At 43.3% G+C, this 18,737-nt stretch overlaps 2 protein-coding genes across 3 annotated transcripts; one reads left to right on the top strand and one right to left on the bottom strand.

Annotated features, from left to right (window-relative positions):
- Positions 1–204: 204 nt before the first annotated feature.
- On the top strand, positions 205–17,254 carry gfm1 (G elongation factor, mitochondrial 1). Its single transcript, XM_062987378.1, has 18 exons — positions 205–504; positions 1,916–2,068; positions 2,192–2,324; positions 2,527–2,731; positions 3,429–3,545; positions 4,344–4,494; positions 5,115–5,269; positions 6,053–6,137; positions 6,392–6,529; positions 7,024–7,125; positions 7,559–7,615; positions 7,702–7,839; positions 8,095–8,177; positions 11,990–12,152; positions 12,930–13,074; positions 14,122–14,282; positions 15,312–15,365; positions 16,924–17,254. Exons 1-18 carry the CDS (start codon positions 430–432, stop codon positions 17,053–17,055), a joined length of 2,247 nt encoding a protein of 748 aa, XP_062843448.1. The 5' UTR covers positions 205–429; the 3' UTR covers positions 17,056–17,254.
- Positions 8,630–18,366, bottom strand: lxn (latexin). Of its 2 annotated transcripts, XM_062987380.1 has the most exons (8): positions 18,303–18,366; positions 18,054–18,222; positions 11,066–11,239; positions 10,321–10,383; positions 10,003–10,180; positions 9,509–9,645; positions 9,353–9,415; positions 8,630–8,926 (listed from the first exon to the last, which is right to left on the bottom strand). In XM_062987380.1, the coding sequence occupies exons 2-8, from the start codon at positions 18,219–18,221 to the stop codon at positions 8,831–8,833; spliced, it is 879 nt and encodes a 292-aa protein (XP_062843450.1). In that variant the 5' UTR covers position 18,222; positions 18,303–18,366; the 3' UTR covers positions 8,630–8,830. The 2 variants fall into 2 exon arrangements, with proteins under 2 accessions (XP_062843450.1, XP_062843449.1); XM_062987379.1 differs by having other exon boundaries at positions 18,054–18,343.
- Between the last annotated feature and the right edge of the window lie 371 nt (positions 18,367–18,737).

Below are 18,737 nucleotides of genomic sequence, written 5' to 3'. Positions count from 1 at the left end.
TAGAATAGAATATTAATAAAAACAGTGCAAAATAATAACAATAACAAATATAATATTTACAGTAATGAGGTAGTAATAACGATCAGTTTGTGTGTGTGTGTGTGTGTGTGTATGGGACATTGTCACCCACTGTCGCTCACCTGGTGGCAGGTGTGCGCATTGAGACTCGGGTCAGTTCTTCCACACCACTACAGCACATGCGCATTGAGACTCAGGTCAGTTCTTCCACACCACTAGGTGTCGCTATCTAACGCTGGTAAATCCACCGCTCGCGTGTGTCGGTGTACAGGAAGTGTTGTGTGTGTGTGTGTAAGTGTGTAAGTGTGCGTGAGTGTGTGTGTGTACAGGAGCCGGCGTGACTTTCAGCCTGACATCTCTCAGCTCATCAGGAAGAATCACACAACAACCGCGACCGATCCAGATCCTGAAATGCGTCTTCTGAAGGCAGCACTCACTCTCAGCCGGCTCAGTCCGCACGAATCTGGTAATGGCAACATCAAGCAGGTACGTGAGGATTATACCGGTTCTGTGGGGTTAAAAGAGACAGTAAATACACCAGTAACATCACAGTAAACTATTCACTAGTGCAGCAAGATCCATAACATTTCATTCTACAATCAGTTATTAATACATCATGATCCATAACATTTCAACATGTACAATTCATTTGAGAAAGTGCCCTGGGAGCACCCTAGCCCGAAAGTGCCCTGGGAGCACCCCAGCCCGAAAGTGCCCTGGGAGCACCCCAGTTCGAAAGTGCCCTGGGAGCACCCTAGCCCGAAAGTGCCCTGGGAGCACCCCAGTTCGAAAGTGCCCTGGGAGCACCCCAGCCCGAAAGTGCCCTGGGAGCACCCCAGCCCGAAAGTGCCCTGGGAGCACCCCAGTTCGAAAGTGCCCTGGGAGCACCCCAGCCCGAAAGTGCCCTGGGAGCACCCCAGTTCGAAAGTGCCCTGGGAGCACCCCAGTTCGAAAGTGCCCTGGGAGCACCCCAGTTCGAAAGTGCCCTGGGAGCACCCTAGCCCGAAAGTGCCCTGGGAGCACCCCAGCCCGAAAGTGCCCTGGGAGCACCCCAGTTCGAAAGTGCCCTGGGAGCACCCTAGCCCGAAAGTGCCCTGGGAGCACCCTAGCTCGAAAGTGCCCTGGGAGCACCCTAGCCCGAAAGTGCCCTGGGAGCACCCCAGTTCGAAAGTGCCCTGGGAGCACCCCAGTTCGAAAGTGCCCTGGGAGCACCCTAGCCCGAAAGTGCCCTGGGAGCACCCCAGCCCGAAAGTGCCCTGGGAGCACCCCAGTTCGAAAGTGCCCTGGGAGCACCCCAGTTCGAAAGTGCCCTGGGAGCACCCCAGCCCGAAAGTGCCCTGGGAGCACCCCAGCCCGAAAGTGCCCTGGGAGCACCCCAGCCCGAAAGTGCCCTGGGAGCACCCCAGTTCGAAAGTGCCCTGGGAGCACCCTAGCCCTAAAGTGCCCTGGGAGCACCCTAGTCCGAAAGTGCCCTGGGAGCACCCTAGCCCGAAAGTGCCCTGGGAGCACCCCAGTCCGAAAGTGCCCTGGGAGCACCCCAGTCCGAAAGTGCCCTGGGAGCACCCTAGCCCGAAAGTGCCCTGGGAGCACCCCAGTTCGAAAGTGCCCTGGGAGCACCCTAGCCCGAAAGTGCCCTGGGAGCACCCTAGCCCGAAAGTGCCCTGGGAGCACCCTAGCCCGAAAGTGCCCTGGGAGCACCCCAGTCCGAATGTGCCCTGGGTAGGGCACTTTCGGGCTGGGGGGCTTCCAGGGCACTTTCGGGCACCCCAGCCAGCAATAATTATCTCTCTGTAGTTTTTTCGTATGTTACCAAATGTCCCAACTCTTTTGGAATTAGTTTGTTATTTGTAAAGGTAATAAGTTAGTAATTAATAATAATTTAATTAATATGTTTCAGGTGTTGATAAACATTTGCCGGCCGTGCTCTTCCGGAATCACGCCGAATGAAAGGATCCGCAACGTTGGCATCTCGGCGCACATCGACTCTGGCAAGACGACCTTGACGGAGCGGGTGCTGTACTACACCGGTAGAATAGCAGAAATGCACGAGGTTTGTTATGTTTGTTGTTCTTGTTGCTTTAATGTGGTAGATAAAAAGCTGGATGCCGTCTGGTCATTAGGAACGACATTAGGATTACAGTACAGTACAGTACTGGTGTCTCTTATCCTCTAGGTAAAGGGGAAGGATGGAGTGGGAGCTGTCATGGATTCCATGGAGCTGGAGAGACAGCGGGGCATCACCATCCAGTCAGCGGCCACCTACACAATGTGGAAACAGCACAACATCAACATCATCGACACACCAGGTGAAGAGAGACACGCTTTCAGTCACTAGTACTGATCCCAGATCTGAACTGGGAAATCTGTTTTGATTACATATACATGAATTAAATATTGTATTGATATTTTAGGTTCACAGTTAGGAGTTTAGTTCTTGCAGTGTGAGAACTAATTTTTACATCCTTTGTCATGTGTAAAGCCATATTTCCTTCCCTTCCCTCCCTGCAGGTCATGTCGACTTCACTATCGAGGTAGAGCGGGCGTTGAGGGTTCTGGACGGGGCTGTTCTGGTCCTGTGTGCTGTTGGAGGAGTGCAGTGTCAAACCATGACCGTAAACAGACAGATGAAGCGCTACAGCGTTCCCTTTCTCACCTTCATCAATAAGCTGGACCGCTCGGGAGCGAATCCCTACCGAGCACTCAAGCAGCTCAGGTGAGTTCTGAGTTCTGGTAGATGGATTCACGCAGCAAGGAATAAAGGGGGCGCTCAGGTGGCGCAGCGGTCGTATACGCATGTCCATTAATGCTGTTGATTTGTGGCTGGTCCCTACTCGGACTGCTGACCGTGGGCACCCACTGAAGCTTGCTGTGTCAGATTTGACCCTTATTAAATGTATCCTGCTCAGGGTCGCAGCCAGTCTGGTTCTACTGGGAAACACTGGGAGCAATACCCTGGACCTCCTGCCAATCACATCATGGCATCACCTTTTTACTGTTTTACATTAAACACAATCACAAGTGGGATCTTTGCATGATGCCCAATTTTAGATAAAAGAGTAACAGTTCTTCCTCCATTCACAATCGGGAATTAGAAATGAGTTGGGGGGGGGGGGGGGGGGGGGGGGGGGGGGGGGGGGTATCTGCTACTATCAGCCCGACATTTAATATCCCAGACTAATGTTTTGGCTTATCAGTGTAGTTGCTACGCATGTGACATGGGTTCACTCTGAGGTTGAACCAACAGAACTTTGTTCACCAGGCCATTTCGAAACACTGTGACCCTATTAAGGCTTTATTTGCAGTAAACTTCTAAGTTGGCCACTTTTCTACACACTTTTAAAAACGTTCCAGCACAGCACAGTTCCAGTGTTCTTTGTTTCTGACGACTGAGCTCTTATTCATCCTTACAGAACCAAACTGAATCATAATGCAGCGTTCGTTAACATACCCATCGGGCTTGAGGGAGACCTGCGGGGCATCATCGATCTCATCGAGGAACGCAGCATCTACTTTGAAGGTCCTTGTGGGTAAGAAATATGATTCCTGTTATTGCTAATCTGAACACAACTCAGGTCTGAACTCTGATTTGAACATACCAAACTGCACATGTCCTCTTTTGTATATTTTATTTTGTTGATCTGCTTGAATTAATGATCCAAGTTCCTATCCTATGGAGTTGATGCTCTGATAGCCGGATTTTTCCCTGAGGACCAAAGCAGCTGTAAAACATCATGCTCCCTCCACCATGCTTTACATTTAGTTTTGTGAACCTGTAAAGCGAAGTGCTGATTTTGCTACGCTTGAGATAAATGATGTCCCTTCCCCCCACTTTCACATCAGACACTGTTACTGATTTAAACCTCACATCCTTACAGCAATAAAGCCGAATGACTGCAAGTAAGCAGCTAGTCTGGTTTTACTGGGAAGCACTGGGCGCAGGGCAGGAATACCTGTGATCAGGCGCCAATCAATGGCATCATTTTTTTTTACCGTTCAACATTTTTCTCTAAGTGTGATGAATAGTTCTTCTTCCAGTCATCTTTTTTTATTTTTGGGATTTTTTTTGTCAGCCTGGACTTCAAATGATCTTCAAAAGAAGAACAGACCCCATTTTTTAAATAATGATACATTATAGATGTATAGGTTATTGTAGAGTGTGTGATGCACTTAATCTCAGTGGCAGCGGATTCACAATTGGGTATTGGAAATGACTAAATTAGGAGATAAAGGGGGAAAATCCTTTTATTACACTTAAAGAGCAGATCTTCTGGACCAGGTCTCACATTCCATTTCTTCACCATCTCTGTTCTACCTTTGCTTTCCAGGCAGAGCATCCGTTATGATGAGATCCCGGCTGAGATGCGGGCGGAGGCGGCTGAGCGGCGGCAGGAGCTGGTGGAGTGTGTGGCGAACGCTGATGAAACTCTAGGGGAGATTTTTCTGGAAGAAAGAATTCCCACCGTGGACGACCTCAAGGTTTGTAGGTCAACATTCCAGTTCATACCAAAGGTGTTCAATCAAAACTCGGCTGTTAATTCTGTCAGCAGGGGTGTTACTAACTAGCATGGCGTGAAACTTTAGGGCAGTTGTAGCCTAGCGGTTAACGTACTGGACTAGTAATTGAAAGGTTGCTGGTTTAAGCCCCAACTGCCAGGTTGCCACTGTTGGGTCCATGAGAAAGAACCTTAACCCTTAAATACCTTAAATGTAAATGTAAACTTCAGCACATGTCATTGTTAGTTCTATTAGTTTAGCAAAACAATAAAAGCAGTCTAATTATAATGCTAGCCTATCTTAGAGGTGCTGTTATCCTGGTTGGGCGTCTTAACGGGCACAGTTGACCATGCATGAGGAACGGAAGGTGGACGGGGTTCCTCATTGCTTCTTAAAATGCGACCCCTTGTCCTAGTCCTTGTCAGTCAGGGAATATTTCAGTTTCTTTACTATAAGGAACCATGACCCCCGCAGCACCTTCTGATTGGACATTGGTTCGAGGTACCAGTAGGTCATTATGTGGGTTAAATCAGCTGTAACGGCCAAATAATGTGAGGTAATTTATATTTATTGTGTCTGGTGTGTGTGTGTGTTTCCCTCAGGCGGCCGTACGCAGGGCCACCGTTCAGCGCTCCTTCTCTCCGGTGCTTGTAGGCAGCGCTCTCAAAAACAAAGGAGTTCAGCCCCTGCTGGATGCCGTACTGGACTACCTGCCCAACCCCAGCGAGGTCAACAACTATGCCATCCTCAACGAAGAGTGAGCTTTCTGATAAAATACTTATGATTTTAGAGAGTGATGATATGCACAGAAATGCTAACTAGTTGAAATGTTTTCACATATGGCTGCTGTGAGTATTTAATGTGAGAATGCGCCGTGTCTGGAGGCTGTGGTACCAACATTAAAATGAAACGCTTACACACCAAACCATGACCACTTTAGCTAGTTTCAACCAGAATAGAAGCTTCCAAACTATGAACAGCTGTTCGCAGCTGGAACCAAAGAACTGAGTTTTCAGTGCGACCCGTTGCATCATCCGTCGGCGTGTCAAGTGAATAGAGGATAGAAAAAGCAACAATGGCTGTAAAGTTTACAATAATACACTGTTGAGTCACATTATTATGACCATTAGCTAATATCCAGTAACCACTGTGTGCAGCACAGACAGGTATCTGGAGCCATGCTGACTGTAGTGCATCCCACAGCTGTTGGAGGGTGAGTGGGGGAGGATCCATAGAGCGAACACGCGATCGAGGTGGTCCCACAGATGCTCGGTTGAACTTTTGTTGGATATTTCTAATCGTGTCACGTCTTGCTGGAAGATCCCATCCGCCCCAGGAAAGTTAATTAGCATGTATGGGTGTAAGTGATCTGCAGGAATAGATTCAAATTGTCTGAGACTGCCTTCCACACCTCATATACCCACCGAGCCAGCTCACAGTACACCTGAGTTGCACTCCTTCATGAGCGAAAGTAGGAAGTGGTCATAATAATGTGACTCGACAGTGTAGTGTATAATTGGTGTGAATGTGTTGTTTACAGGGAGTCGACTAATAGCAGTAAGATTCTGATGGATTCAACCAGAGACGCTTCAAAGTCCTTTGTAGGCTTGGCCTTCAAATTAGAGGTAAGATTAAATCATGGTTTGTTTATAAACCCTAAAACCTTATTTGAATATGTGTTTGCATGGCCCAGCAGTCTAAACCATGTTCCCGCCTCTCGGCTGTGCCACCTGCCTGGTCAGCAGGTTGGTTTAGCTTGATGGACTAATGGCAATCATGTTCCAAGTAGTAATTAATTATGTATTAATGAACATTTTTCTCTCACAGCGTACACATGTAGGTCAAGATTTACTGTACCGCTCTCTTCTTGTCGTCCTAGGCCGGGCGTTTTGGTCAGCTCACATACGTGCGTGTCTATCAGGGCTGTCTGAAGAAGGGCGAGTACATTTATAACACGCGCACGGGTAAGAGGGTGCGGGTGCAGAGGCTGGTATGTCTCCATGCGGATCAGATGGAGGTAAGAACACGTATACGTGTGTGGACGGTAGTCATACTGTCCAGAGTTTGTTTGATTATGATTCCGTTGCTGTGTTTATTGACACTTATAATAGGGCATGTCAACTTAGAGCCAAAAGTATGTATACATTCCTTCTAATGATATAACTTCTAGTGTATAATTGTATAAGTGATGTCTGTAACACTGTGACCTGAGCACGTCCTGTGGTTTGACTTGTTTAGAGTGAAGAAATTCAGTAGCATGCACATAGTAGTGACCCATACTTAGTAGCCCTAGTCTGCTGGGTGGGAAAACACTGGACTAAAGGGTACGATTATCAATGCTGTGTAAGGACCTTGGTTGCCCAGGGCCATATTGTGTAGGTTTTAACCCAGAAGCCCAACAAAACAACCCAAAATTTTTGCAGATGCTGATAATAGTGTGTTAATGTGTTATTGAGAAGGTTGTGTGTTGCCATCTAAAAAACTGCCCACGTGTTTTGTTTGTCCACTAAGGATGTTGAAGAAGTGTACTCGGGTGACATCTGCGCCCTGTTCGGGATCGACTGTGCCAGCGGAGACACCTTCACAGCTCGCACAAGTGCCAACCTCTCAATGGTATGTGCTTATAAATATCATGGGTACATGGGCAAAGTCCAGTCCAGGTTACTAACATGATTAGCCTAGTCTCAAAAAATCAGACGTAATTTCTAGCGAGATTAAAAGTTTGAGAAAATGTTGAGATATTTTTGTCCTTTGATATGGACGGTAACAGGCTTACGAAGGTGAGTCCAAACTTGGACCACTTATAATGATTAGGCTCTATCAAAGTCACCCAGGTCCTTACGCCCGTCCATATCTGCCGAATACTGGACGTATATGAATTTCTTCCATCAGCCAAGCACTTAATAGATTCCTGACCATAACTGGACCATAATTATTGCAAAACAGGCATTGTTATTGGCATATTTTCTGAGAGTGAACATAACGTTTTGGCTCATCAGTGTATAACAGGTCATATTTCACAACTGTGTGTTCGTGTGTTTAACAGGAGTCCATCCATGTTCCTGAACCGGTCATCTCGATGTCTATAAAACCAGCCAACAAGGTAAGCAGAGCAGTCGTCTGTGTTTAACGAATACACCAAACAATAATGCACATCTTGTGATCCTGTTCATCCTTTGTTCCTTTAAGAACGATACAGACAAGTTCTCCAAAGGGATCAACCGTTTCACCAGAGAGGATCCGACGTTCAGGGTACACTTTGATACGGAGAGCAAGGAGACCATCATCTCGGGCATGGGGGAGTTACATCTGGAGATCTACTCTCAGGTAATGTACTAGGGCTGGGTGATTATAAAAAATGATCAAGACACACTTCAAAATTGTGAAGCTTTACCAGAAGAGTGGACAAATTGGAGGCACCTCCACATCAATGTCCATGGATTTAGACTATGATATCAGAAAATAGAACAATCAAATGCTCAGGTGTCCACATACTTATACTGATTATGTATTGTATATTAAAGTAAAAGTACACAGCATAACCAGGAGTTGTCCCACTAGTTTAATCTGTGTGTGTTGTAGAGGATGGAAAGAGAGTATAACTGCCTGTGTGTGATGGGGAAACCTAAAGTGGCCTTCAGAGAGAGTATCACCGGGCCTGTAACGTAAGTACCACGTGTCCCCTCTGATCACTCTTTATTATACAGTGCATCATGGCTGTGCCAAAATAACTCAGTTTCTACTGGAACCAAGGGTGCAGCACTAATGGAGGGTGTTGCACAACACAAGTAAACAGTAGTAACAAGCTGGTGCAGCACATGGATTACATAGTATAGCATTTGTGCTGCTGTTACAGATGTTTGTTACAGATATAGTATTGGTAGTGAGAAGTTGTACTCTTTTCTTTATAACTTAATAATAAATTGTTAAACATGCACCAAACGGTTCAAAATTAGGTTAGCAAACTGGAACAAAACCCATTCTACCAATTCCCTTGGCCTCTGCTGGCTGTTTGACGTGCCAGCATGAGTGATGGATAATTAACATTAATAATGTTTATTAGAATTTACTTCTACTGATGTACATTTTCGCCATCAAATTGTGACTGACGGGTCGCTGCAGTAATTTATTTATTTATTTACACAGATAATCGTGGCTGATATTTAAAATACATAGTAAATGTGGCTGCAGTATAGTATAAAGTTCAGAAGGCTATTTATTGTTTACTTGAAAAATATAATACTTGTGGATATCCAATAGTGGTCTTTACGTAGGTCTTTATGTAGGTTTGAACTTGCAACTGGACATTAAGGAGTGTTTAGTTGCAGTGGCATTTTGGCAGCAATTCACTTTCTAACACTTTCAGCCCCTTTTCTGGAGACCAGGAAATCTGAAGCTTCCAACGAATTATTTCCTGCAAAGAACAAACACACACATACGGTTAGAAAGGGCACGTGCTTCTAAAGTTACATGAAAAGTGAGGCTAGGGCATGGGCGGTGCAGCGGTTTAACATGCTAGCAAACCACGATGGAGTGTTTGAACTAGTGAGTCTAGGGATCTGTCTGAAAATTTTGTGATCTCTCTACAGAGACGCATTTTACGTCATCCTACATGCTTCCGAGAAGAAGGCATGTCTAAATTCTTAGATGCCTTAAAATGCTGAGTAACATAATCGCCGCAATCGCTGTCTAAGTAGTTTGTCCGAATGATCCACCTTATTAGTTTGATGTCTTATTAGAATCCTCCCTACTTAGGCAGGTAGGCAGTAGGCAGCTCACTAGGTTTTCAGACAGACCCCAGGTGTCACATGTAGCACAGAGCGAGATTAATTAGCATTACCTGGGACACCATATCATGAAGGAGAACCTCATACTCAAACCTCAGCTGGTCATCTTCAGACTTCTGAAATGGAAAACACAGAGGAACATCAGGAACATAAGAAGTCATTTGATCTGATTTGATTCTGGTTGGTTCGTTGTGGAATGATGTACCTACCAGCTGTTTGACCTTGGCCACCTGAGCCATGCCATATAGTGTTTTCTCAGTGGACTCATTGAACATGATGAAGCAGGATGCCAACCTTCCCAAGTGCAAGAATGGCACCATTTCTGGGTCTGTGTGACCGTAGCTGTCTATAAAGAGCCAGAGAAAGAGACGACAAAGAAGCAGTTTGTTGTAACCATGACAGCTGTAGATCAATATGAATGATTTGATGTTCTTAAATTAATTAAACATAGGTTTAATGGAAACATCGTCATCAGGTCTTAGCAAAAAGTTTAAGTTGGAATAAACACTGGACACAAAAATAAATAAACATTAGATGCCAATAAAATAAGACCCACAACCAAGCCTTGGGGTACTCCACAGAAATGCATTTGTAAAGTAAACCTAACCTCTGAGGTTAGGCGTTCACTAGGAAGGGTGTCCACTTCCATTTTATTCATTGATAAACCTGTACTTGGGGTACATTGTGCTCCGTGAGATCATACCTGGAAGGTCCTTTGCAGATACAGTATTGCTTTGTACGCTGTAGCGCCCGTAGAAGTCCTGCTCCTTAGCAGTGGAGTTGAGATTCGGTAGCCCATCACAGGAACACTGGACCTGAGGTGGACGATGCGTCTCCCCTCTGGGGTAGAGGACCTCCGCTGAGCACTGGACCTCTGAGCTCTGAAATGTGGCGTACAGTAGCTGACTTGATTTGTCTCATTGTGTTTTTTTATTTTTTTATTTGTCCCTGGTCTGTATTTAGTCTTACTGTCAGGGAGCGCATACTGTACCTAAGCAGAAGAACCGTTTAAGGAACTTACCTCACAAACAAAGTCCTTCACAGAGAAATCCAAAATGTACTTCATTCCAGCTTCACCCATGTCCTGTTAGTGAGAAAGTCATTTTACAAGTTTACCAAACCAAAAAAAACTCTAATTTGGATATTAAAAATAGACTGAACTGTGTCAAAAGAATCAAAGGGGTCAAGGGATGAATGTCAAAACATCCTAATGTTCCAAACAAGCAACAAATCCAAATGACAAAAAAGATGCTAGCCCAATTCTGCTTGGATCCAGGGCTTGAATCTCCAGCGGCGATGTCGGCTAGTTGGGCGTCCACCTACAGACATGATTGGCTATGTATGATTTGCCCGGAGGATTCGGTACTGGACTAGTGATTCAAAAGCCCTAAGCATGTCTCAATTGTTTGGATTGTATTTGATTACAACTGTAGGTAGCTTTAAATAAAATAAAATAAAAAATGTAAACACAGTGTCTAGTGGTGTTAGTTTAGGTTGCTGAATTATTAGCATTATATTGTCAGCAATAGCCACGGTAAAGAACGCTGTTCAAAAATGAGTCACATTTTGTCATTGTTTACATAAAGAAATCATGTCCTTCAATTAATCAAAAATAAGTTTGATTGAAACGTCATCAAGTCTCAGCAAAAAGTTCAATTTGGTATAGGAATAAATATTAGAAGGCAATAAAATAGGGCCCACAACCGAGCCTTGAGGTACCCCACATAAATGCATTCGTAAAGTAAACCTAAGGATAATTTTCTTACCTCTGCTCTTGCTTTATGGACTTTGGTCACCGCGTACTGCCTGAAAGGTGATCCATGGACGGTGTTGATGTAGTGCTGGATGGCCCGGCCTGCCCTCGATGCTTCGTAATACTGAGGATTTAGTTCTCGTGAAGCCATGTCTGAATCTCCCTGAGCCACACTGGAGACAGAAATCTGTTAGACCAAGCAGAAGAAAGAAAAAAAGGGAGTGGTGGCTCAGCTTCTGGACTTTGACCTGTGTTGTTTAGTTTGTTTAGTTGATCATGTTGCTTCTGAGTAAAAACGAGAGTAAATAAACCGAAGAGAGCAGAGAAATCCAAGGGTGGGCGTGAAGACTGAGTGTCTCTAAACTTTCTGATATTTTAATACGCTCACTTCAGCTGCTGAGGCACCATTGTGGAATCCACTTCCTGTGTTTGGCAATAGCTCAGTCATCTTAAAGAGACAGTACACGTTCTAAACCAAGAGCTACTCCAACAGGGCACAATGAGGAGCCCTGGGGAACTGCTTTAGGGTCATGCTAAATGGTTTTCATAGCTAGATTTTGCCTTTTTGATTATTTGTAACCTTTAAATAGCAGAACGTGTTAATTTTACAGGTATTTTTATTCTTGTCACAAGCATGACAAGACCAAGTCCCATCATAAAAAAATTGATCTCCAACATTTCAGAGAGCATGGGGAACTCCCTACATATTTATCCATTGGCCATTGCTGCTGGCCCATCAGTAATAGAAATGACGTCTCTGGATGTGTGTCCTCCCTGTAGCTATTTATAGACTGTCTTTCAGTAATTTTAGGGATTTTTGTGGGCGGGTATAAAATTTGTATTGGATATATTAAGGTTAAGCGGTGTGATAAAATGTAAAGTCACCATTATTATCTGTGCACTGGTTTTATGCAAATGTTTGATCTGTTTTTAACAGATTTGATTTCACCCACAAGAAGCAGTCTGGGGGATCTGGACAGTACGGTAAAGTGGTGGGCACTCTGGAACCCTTAGATGCGGAAAGTTACACCAAGGTTGAATTCGAAGACAGAACCATTGGCACCAACATACCCAAACAGTTTGTGCCGGCTGTCGAAAAAGTAAGTCATCGTTTCCTCATTGGGATTTCCTCAGGTCTGTGTCACAATACTGTAACCGCTAGTTCAACACAAGTTCTCTTATTTTGGACAGAATGTTGATCAACATGTTAGTGTACAATATGTATTTAAAATCTTTATTAAAATGTTATTATTTATTAAAACTTTATTAAACTTTATTGTTAAAACTTTATTAAGGGCAGTTGTAGCCTAGTGGTTAAGGTACTGGTCCAGTAATCAGAAGGTTGCTGGTTCTAGCCTCACCACTGCCAGGTTGCCACTGTTGGGCCCTTGAGCAAGGCCCTTAACCCTCAATTGCTTAGACTGTATACTGTTACAGTACTGTAAGTCGCTTTGGATAAAAATGTCTGCTAAATGCTGAAAATATTAAAATGACACTTTACATGGTTTTGTTTGTTGGCTGGATGTTGTGGGTGTCAGTTGGGAAACAATAAAAGCAAAACAGATTTCTAAAAACAGAAATCCATTACAAATAAGATCTCTATGGGTTCCACACTAGGGCCTTTCTAGACCTGGTGTTTAAAAGAAACTGAACCCATTGTTACTGAAAAGAAATAAAAACCTCAATAAGAATTTATATGTCCAGTTGGCTTGTGAATTAGATGAAATAAGATGGTTAATTCTAAATTACTTCTAACCATTTCTGGTACAATAGGCAGGTTTTGTTGGACTAAAAGTGGTATATCTTTTATAACTTATTAGTTTTTGTTCTGTATTTCCATGTTCTCTCTTTACCCCCCTTTCAATGTTTATCTGCAGGGTTTTAAGGAGGCCTGTGAGAAAGGACCTCTGACAGGATACAAGATCTCTGGGGTGAGATTCGTACTGGACGACGGAGCTCATCACATGGTGGATTCCAACGAGATCTCCTTCATCCGAGCAGGAGAGGGCGCTATGAAACAAGGTCAGCATGACCGTCTGTTCTATACACTGTATGCTAACATGCTATTATAAGCATTATCAGATATCGGATATTTATATAGCATTACAGTTAGACCATGTTGCTAAATAATGCTAAGCATATTGATGATGTACACAATATGGCCAAATGTATTTAGACACTTTATTGCAAGTTTGTTGAAAATACTATTCCAAAATAATGAGCATTAATGTGAAGTTTTTGTCAAAATATGACTATAAAAACCTTTACTTTTTTTAAAAAAAGATTTTGAAGTAAGCCTGTGGGAACAGTCAGCATTTCGGTTTATCTCAAATGTGTCCAGTGTGGTTGAGGTCAGACCTTTGTGTACCACACTGATGTTCCTCCACACCAAACCTTTAAACGACTTCGTCAAAAGCACACCATTTATACACAAAAGTCTAAAGCACCGTATTTATCTTCTGTAACTGATTACATTTTTCTTAGCAACATATAAGGATTTGAAGGACATTTTTATCAGTATGTAAATATTGTTTAAAATATTATTCCAAAATGATGAGCATTAATGTGTTGAAGTTAGCCTGTGGAATTGGTGCCAAAGTGACTTGGCTCACAGTCGGCATTTAAGTTTATCTCAAATGTGTCCAGTGGGGTTGAAGTCAGGCCTTTGTTTTGCTCATTGACGTTCCTCCACACCAAACCTACATACGTATTTATTTTCTGTAATTGATTTAATTCCTCTTAGCAACATGTGTGCCCCAAAACACCTCACTTCAGTAATAAGGAGGGGTGTCCACATACTTTCTGGCCGTACAGTGTTTTGTAGAGAAACAGGCCTTCTTATGAATTTCAGCTTTGTCTCCACTGTATAGCATTTATTGATTGTAATCAGTTTGCTGGGTTAAAAACAAATCTATTAACAACATAATGCTACCACCACCATGTTTTGAAGTAGGGATTGTTAGCTGTCTGATTTGCTTAATAAGATTTACCTCACATGTACCACTTAAGGATTTGTAGGACATTTTTTATCAGAATGTATTGATATATTCCCTCTTGCTTTTCTAACAGCTATGGAGAAGGCTAACGTGGTCCTTCTTGAGCCCATTATGTCTGTGGAGATCGTTGCGCCTAACGAATTCCAGGGGGTGGTCATCGCCGGGGTCAACCGTCGTCATGGTGTCATATCCGGGCAGGACGGGACGGAGGGTTACTTCACCCTGTACGCCGATGTAAGTGAACTCTCTTTACTATGCTTGTATCGGGTCATGGCTGGTGAAATCTAGCTGGGGGGTACGGGTTAGGAGGTTGGGAAAGGTGTCTGTGTGGTTTGAAGACGGAGAATCAGTATTGGCACCGATTGGTGCTCGCTAAGCACGGCTACTATTCCTTTGGGCTAGTGGGCTAGCGTATTTTATTGCTGTGCCACCTAAGCACCCACTATGCAGATTATATGAGTTGTAATAATAAAAACATTGTATTCAATTATTTTTGCCCCCCACTAAGCTCTTTTGACGTTGACCAGCTGCTTTTATAGCCTCAACAAGCTTCTATCATCTACTTTCTAATTTCTGTTCAAGTTAGCGTTAATGTAACGCGCACACAGAAGCAGTTCAGGTTTTGTCGATTGCCGTCAGCGTGATTGCCAGCTGGTCTTAACGTTCTGATGCAGCTTCGAAATGAATAACAGCTGTTAAAACTTGCAAACCAGCTGTATATTCAGCAAACACGCCAGCTGTTGTTTAATTGTCGCTTTTAAACAAAGATTGCTGAAAGGCTATTGACGTGAAATGTTATGCATGGGCCTTACGTGGCCGTTTAACAGCATTTTATTATTATTAACCAAAATAAATGCTGCATCAGTAAACAGGCTTGAAAAAGTATTTACCCCCAGCACGGCTTTGGGTCACTGTCTTGCTTTAACAGGCTTTTTTCTTTACTGTATAGCATTTATTGATTGTAATCAGTTTGCTGGGTTAAAAGCAACTATGCTAACAACATGATGCTACCACCACCATGCTTTATAGAAGGCAGTGTTACCTGGCTGGCTGGCTGGTTTGCTTTATTAAATTTATCTCATAAAGCTTTAACCTGAAGTTATTTGCAGATTAGGATTTGTTTTGTTTTCAGTTTTGGTGTAATACCAAGGATACGGGGTGTTTCATGAACACTGCATTTAATCCACTACCACTACCATTTTAATGTCCTTTTTTTCTCGGTATATCTGTTGCAACCTGCAGTATTCATTCTGTTTCTTCCAGATTCCTCTCAACGACATGTTTGGATATTCCACAGAGCTGCGGTCATGTACTGAGGTAAGTGCAAAAATATGTAGACACCCCTTATTGTTGATTTCCAGTCATTCTTTGATATACACATTTCTAATAGAGGTATAATAATCTATTTAATTCTATAAAATAAAATTAATACTGTAATACACTGTAGCTAGCTGTTACGCTAGCCCACTGTTGCTGGGATCCAGGGTTCGAATCCCTAGCAGTGCTACTGACCAGTCTGTCATCTACATACAGACATTGTATTAATGCACTGCGCCTGGTGATTCCAGGGAAACCTGAGCAACTGTGACCCTGACCAGGATAAAATAGTGGTAAAACATGGAAACAATTAAATGAATGAATTTATTAAATGAATGATTTTAACCCTTATTAGTAATAAATGTGGCTAAAACACCTGAACTCAGTCATTAGGAAAAGTGTCCACATACTTTTGGATACTTTTGGCCATAAAGTGTATTTTAGTTCACTACATAAAAAGAGGAACCACTGCTTAATCCAAAAACTTTCCACTTTTCAGCCCAAAGGTCATTCTAGAAACTTGCAGTTCGCCTTTTATTGCAAATACAGTCAGTGTATCCATGGCAACAAAGAACTTCATCTATTGTGGTCCAGTAAACAGTTTAGCATTATAAAAAATTCTGCTCTTGCCAGCTCTGTAAAGGCATTGCTTTTACAAACGTCCTACACAGAACAGACCCTGAATTAGGTACACAAACATAGTCTTTAAAGGGATTACATCTGGGGAAAGTCTTGGCAAAAGTTGGCTATAAATACACCCACAGTTTTCTCAAATCTGGCAACCTGCTGTCTAAATTTAACTAAACAATTTCTATTTATAGACAAATGTTTTAAAATAGGCTTACTGTTAGATTTATTTGTCTTTGTGGCATTTTTCTGGCTATTCCTTACTTTATCTCCCAATGTGGTCATTTCCAATTCCCGATTGTGAATCCACTTCCGATTGCACAACTTGTGTCCAGTCTGTGGCCACTGCTTATCACTTGTCAATGTTGGGTTCCCACGCAAACCCATATAATGTACAGTGAGCAACGCTAAGCACCGTGTGACTCCCCAATACTTGTGCGGGTTCTCAGAGACCCTATCTGACCCTCCTTCATTCAAACATGGGCAATAGTGTTTGTGTGGATGCCTGGCCAGGTCGGTAGCACTACTGAGATTCGAACTCACCTTTTTAAATCAATGGTGTACCTTGTATCCCTTCTCAAGGCACATTCGAGACACAACTTCACACTAACTGACTCATTTCTGGTGATTTTTATTTATTTTTATTGTAGTGCTCAGCATACATAAATAATAATGACAGCAAGCAACCATTCGTCCAATTGGAGAGCTTGAAATCTCAGCAGTGTTGGGCTGGTGCTTTAGACCGCCACGTCACCCCAGCTCAATTTTTCAATCGTGTCCTCGTAGGACCTCAATTCCGCCTCACGATTTCCTCCAGACGTTAAATCTTATTAGAGATAACGTCTCCACCGAGACCAACCAACTGAAACTCATGAAACTCGTGAGCCCTGGTGCGGCGTGATGGAATTATGTGTTTGTATTTGTTCGCTAGGGTAAAGGAGAGTACACCATGGACTACAGCAGGTATCAGCCGTGCCTCCCCTCTGTACAAGAGGAGCTCGTAAACAAGTACCTGGAAGCTACAGGCCAGTTGCCTGCCAAGAAGAGCAAATGGAAGAACTGAGAACAATAGAAGAATTTGGTTGTTTAAGTGATATATGTATATTTTTATGTTCTTCCGGCTCTGGAGAGACCTGCAGGCGGTTTTATGGACGCGGTGTGGACTCGGGGGACGCCTCTGAGGATGCATGTACAGTGGATTGTTTTGTACTGTGTACAGCATATTGTAAGGATCTGTGTAATTAAAAATCTCTGCCAGCTTCTGTGTCTGTGGTCTGTAGTATTATGTAAACCTAGTGCATGCCAGTAGTGTTTTATGCACTAGGGATGCCAAGGCGACACCTCACCAGCCATTACTCCCAAAAAAGGAAATAACCACCTGATCATGAGCAGACAAAAATAATTATTATAAACGAATAGTAAAAATGAACTTGCCTCCTTGTGAAGGCTTTACGTTACACCCTGTAAACCACAGTGGGACCAAATTGCCACCGTTTTTATTATACTGTATATATAATCATGGACAAGATAGCTAGATAGAGCGCCCAGGTGGGGCAGTGGGATATTCAGCTAGCACACCAGCACCGAGATTCTGAACTCCTCGGTTTGTTGCCACCGGTCGGCTGGGCGCCATAAAGCAGGCATAATTGGCAGTGCCTGCAGCAGACACTAATTGGCCACCATGTCTGCTAGGGAGGGATGACCGGACTATGTGGGTGGGGTCTTCAAACACTGTGCAAGGACCCTGATTAGCAGATAGAGGCACCTGTGCAGAGGCAAAAAGGAGGAGGCATGAGCAGCAATATACCTTCCTCAAATGCAATCAGGGATCCCCCAGCAGTGGAAAACAAATTGAGTGTGAAATCGGGAGAAAAATGGGAGGCAATGCATAAATAAAAAGAAAAAAAAGATAGATAGATAGATAGATAGATAGATAGATAGATAGATAGTCAGGTGTCCACATACTTTTGGCCATTTAGTGTACGTCTCTTGCATTTGTGTGCCTGAACTGTAGCCGTTTAGCACAAATACGTCACTAGAATATCAGAAATCAGGACTTACCTCAGTTGTCGAGTAGATTTGGGGAAACACTAAAGCACAGCTGGAGGGACAATCCAGCTCGTCCTGCAAGTCCAAGTCTTCAGTTGGAGATGTTGGACTACTTTGAACCTCTGGGTTTAAACAAACCAGCGATGTGACGACCAGGCAAACCAGCAAAAACTGATTCATGCTGGAAGCAAAGCAAACTGACTTGTGAGAGCTTTAAAAAAGAAACTTTACTTCAGATCGTGGAGTCAAACTGATACGTACGAAGACGTTTACGCTGAGAGGTCTCGTCCGTCTGAATAGTTTCCCTGTAATCTCCAGAGTCCACTCACTTGTTTTCTCTCTGACTCTGCCTGCTGTCGTAAAAGGAGAAAAAAAAACTAAAAATAACTCAGTCCAACCAGAAGCTGAGAACAACTTCCATGCTCTTGTGAAAGAATATATACAAACCCTACTTCCAGAAAAAGTTGGGACATTTTGTAAAATGCTTTCCAAAATGATTTCCAAAGTTTTCACTAAACAGCATAATTGTGTTTTGCAAATATTAGAATTTGATATCTGTAGCACTGAAAAAAAAGTTGGGACTGATTATGTACATTCTTAATTGGAGACAGAGCTGGACTGCAGGCAGGCCAGACCAGCACATGTATTCTGTATCTACGAAGCTACTCTGTTGTACTCTGCAGAATAAATCTTGGC

Source organism: Trichomycterus rosablanca, chromosome 25 (genome assembly GCF_030014385.1).
Source record: "Trichomycterus rosablanca isolate fTriRos1 chromosome 25, fTriRos1.hap1, whole genome shotgun sequence".
NCBI lineage: Eukaryota > Metazoa > Chordata > Actinopteri > Siluriformes > Trichomycteridae > Trichomycterus > Trichomycterus rosablanca.
The sequence above is the reverse complement of the archived record's forward strand: the minus strand, read 5'-3'. Positions and strand labels throughout refer to the sequence as shown.

Coding starts and splice junctions, on each gene's coding strand:
- lxn (XM_062987380.1), bottom strand. CDS start 18,221: ATGAATCAGTTTTTGCTGGTTTGCCTGGTCGTCACATCGCTGGTTTGT. Junction 10,181..10,320: donor TGAAGGACTTTGTTTGTGAG/GTAAGTTCCTTA, acceptor GCCACATTTCAG/AGCTCAGAGGTCCAGTGCTC. Junction 9,416..9,508: donor TGGCCAAGGTCAAACAGCTG/GTAGGTACATCA, acceptor TTTCCATTTCAG/AAGTCTGAAGATGACCAGCT.
- gfm1 (XM_062987378.1), top strand. CDS start 430: ATGCGTCTTCTGAAGGCAGCACTCACTCTCAGCCGGCTCAGTCCGCAC. Junction 5,270..6,052: donor TATGCCATCCTCAACGAAGA/GTGAGCTTTCTG, acceptor TGTTGTTTACAG/GGAGTCGACTAATAGCAGTA. Junction 13,075..14,121: donor AGAGGGCGCTATGAAACAAG/GTCAGCATGACC, acceptor CTTTTCTAACAG/CTATGGAGAAGGCTAACGTG.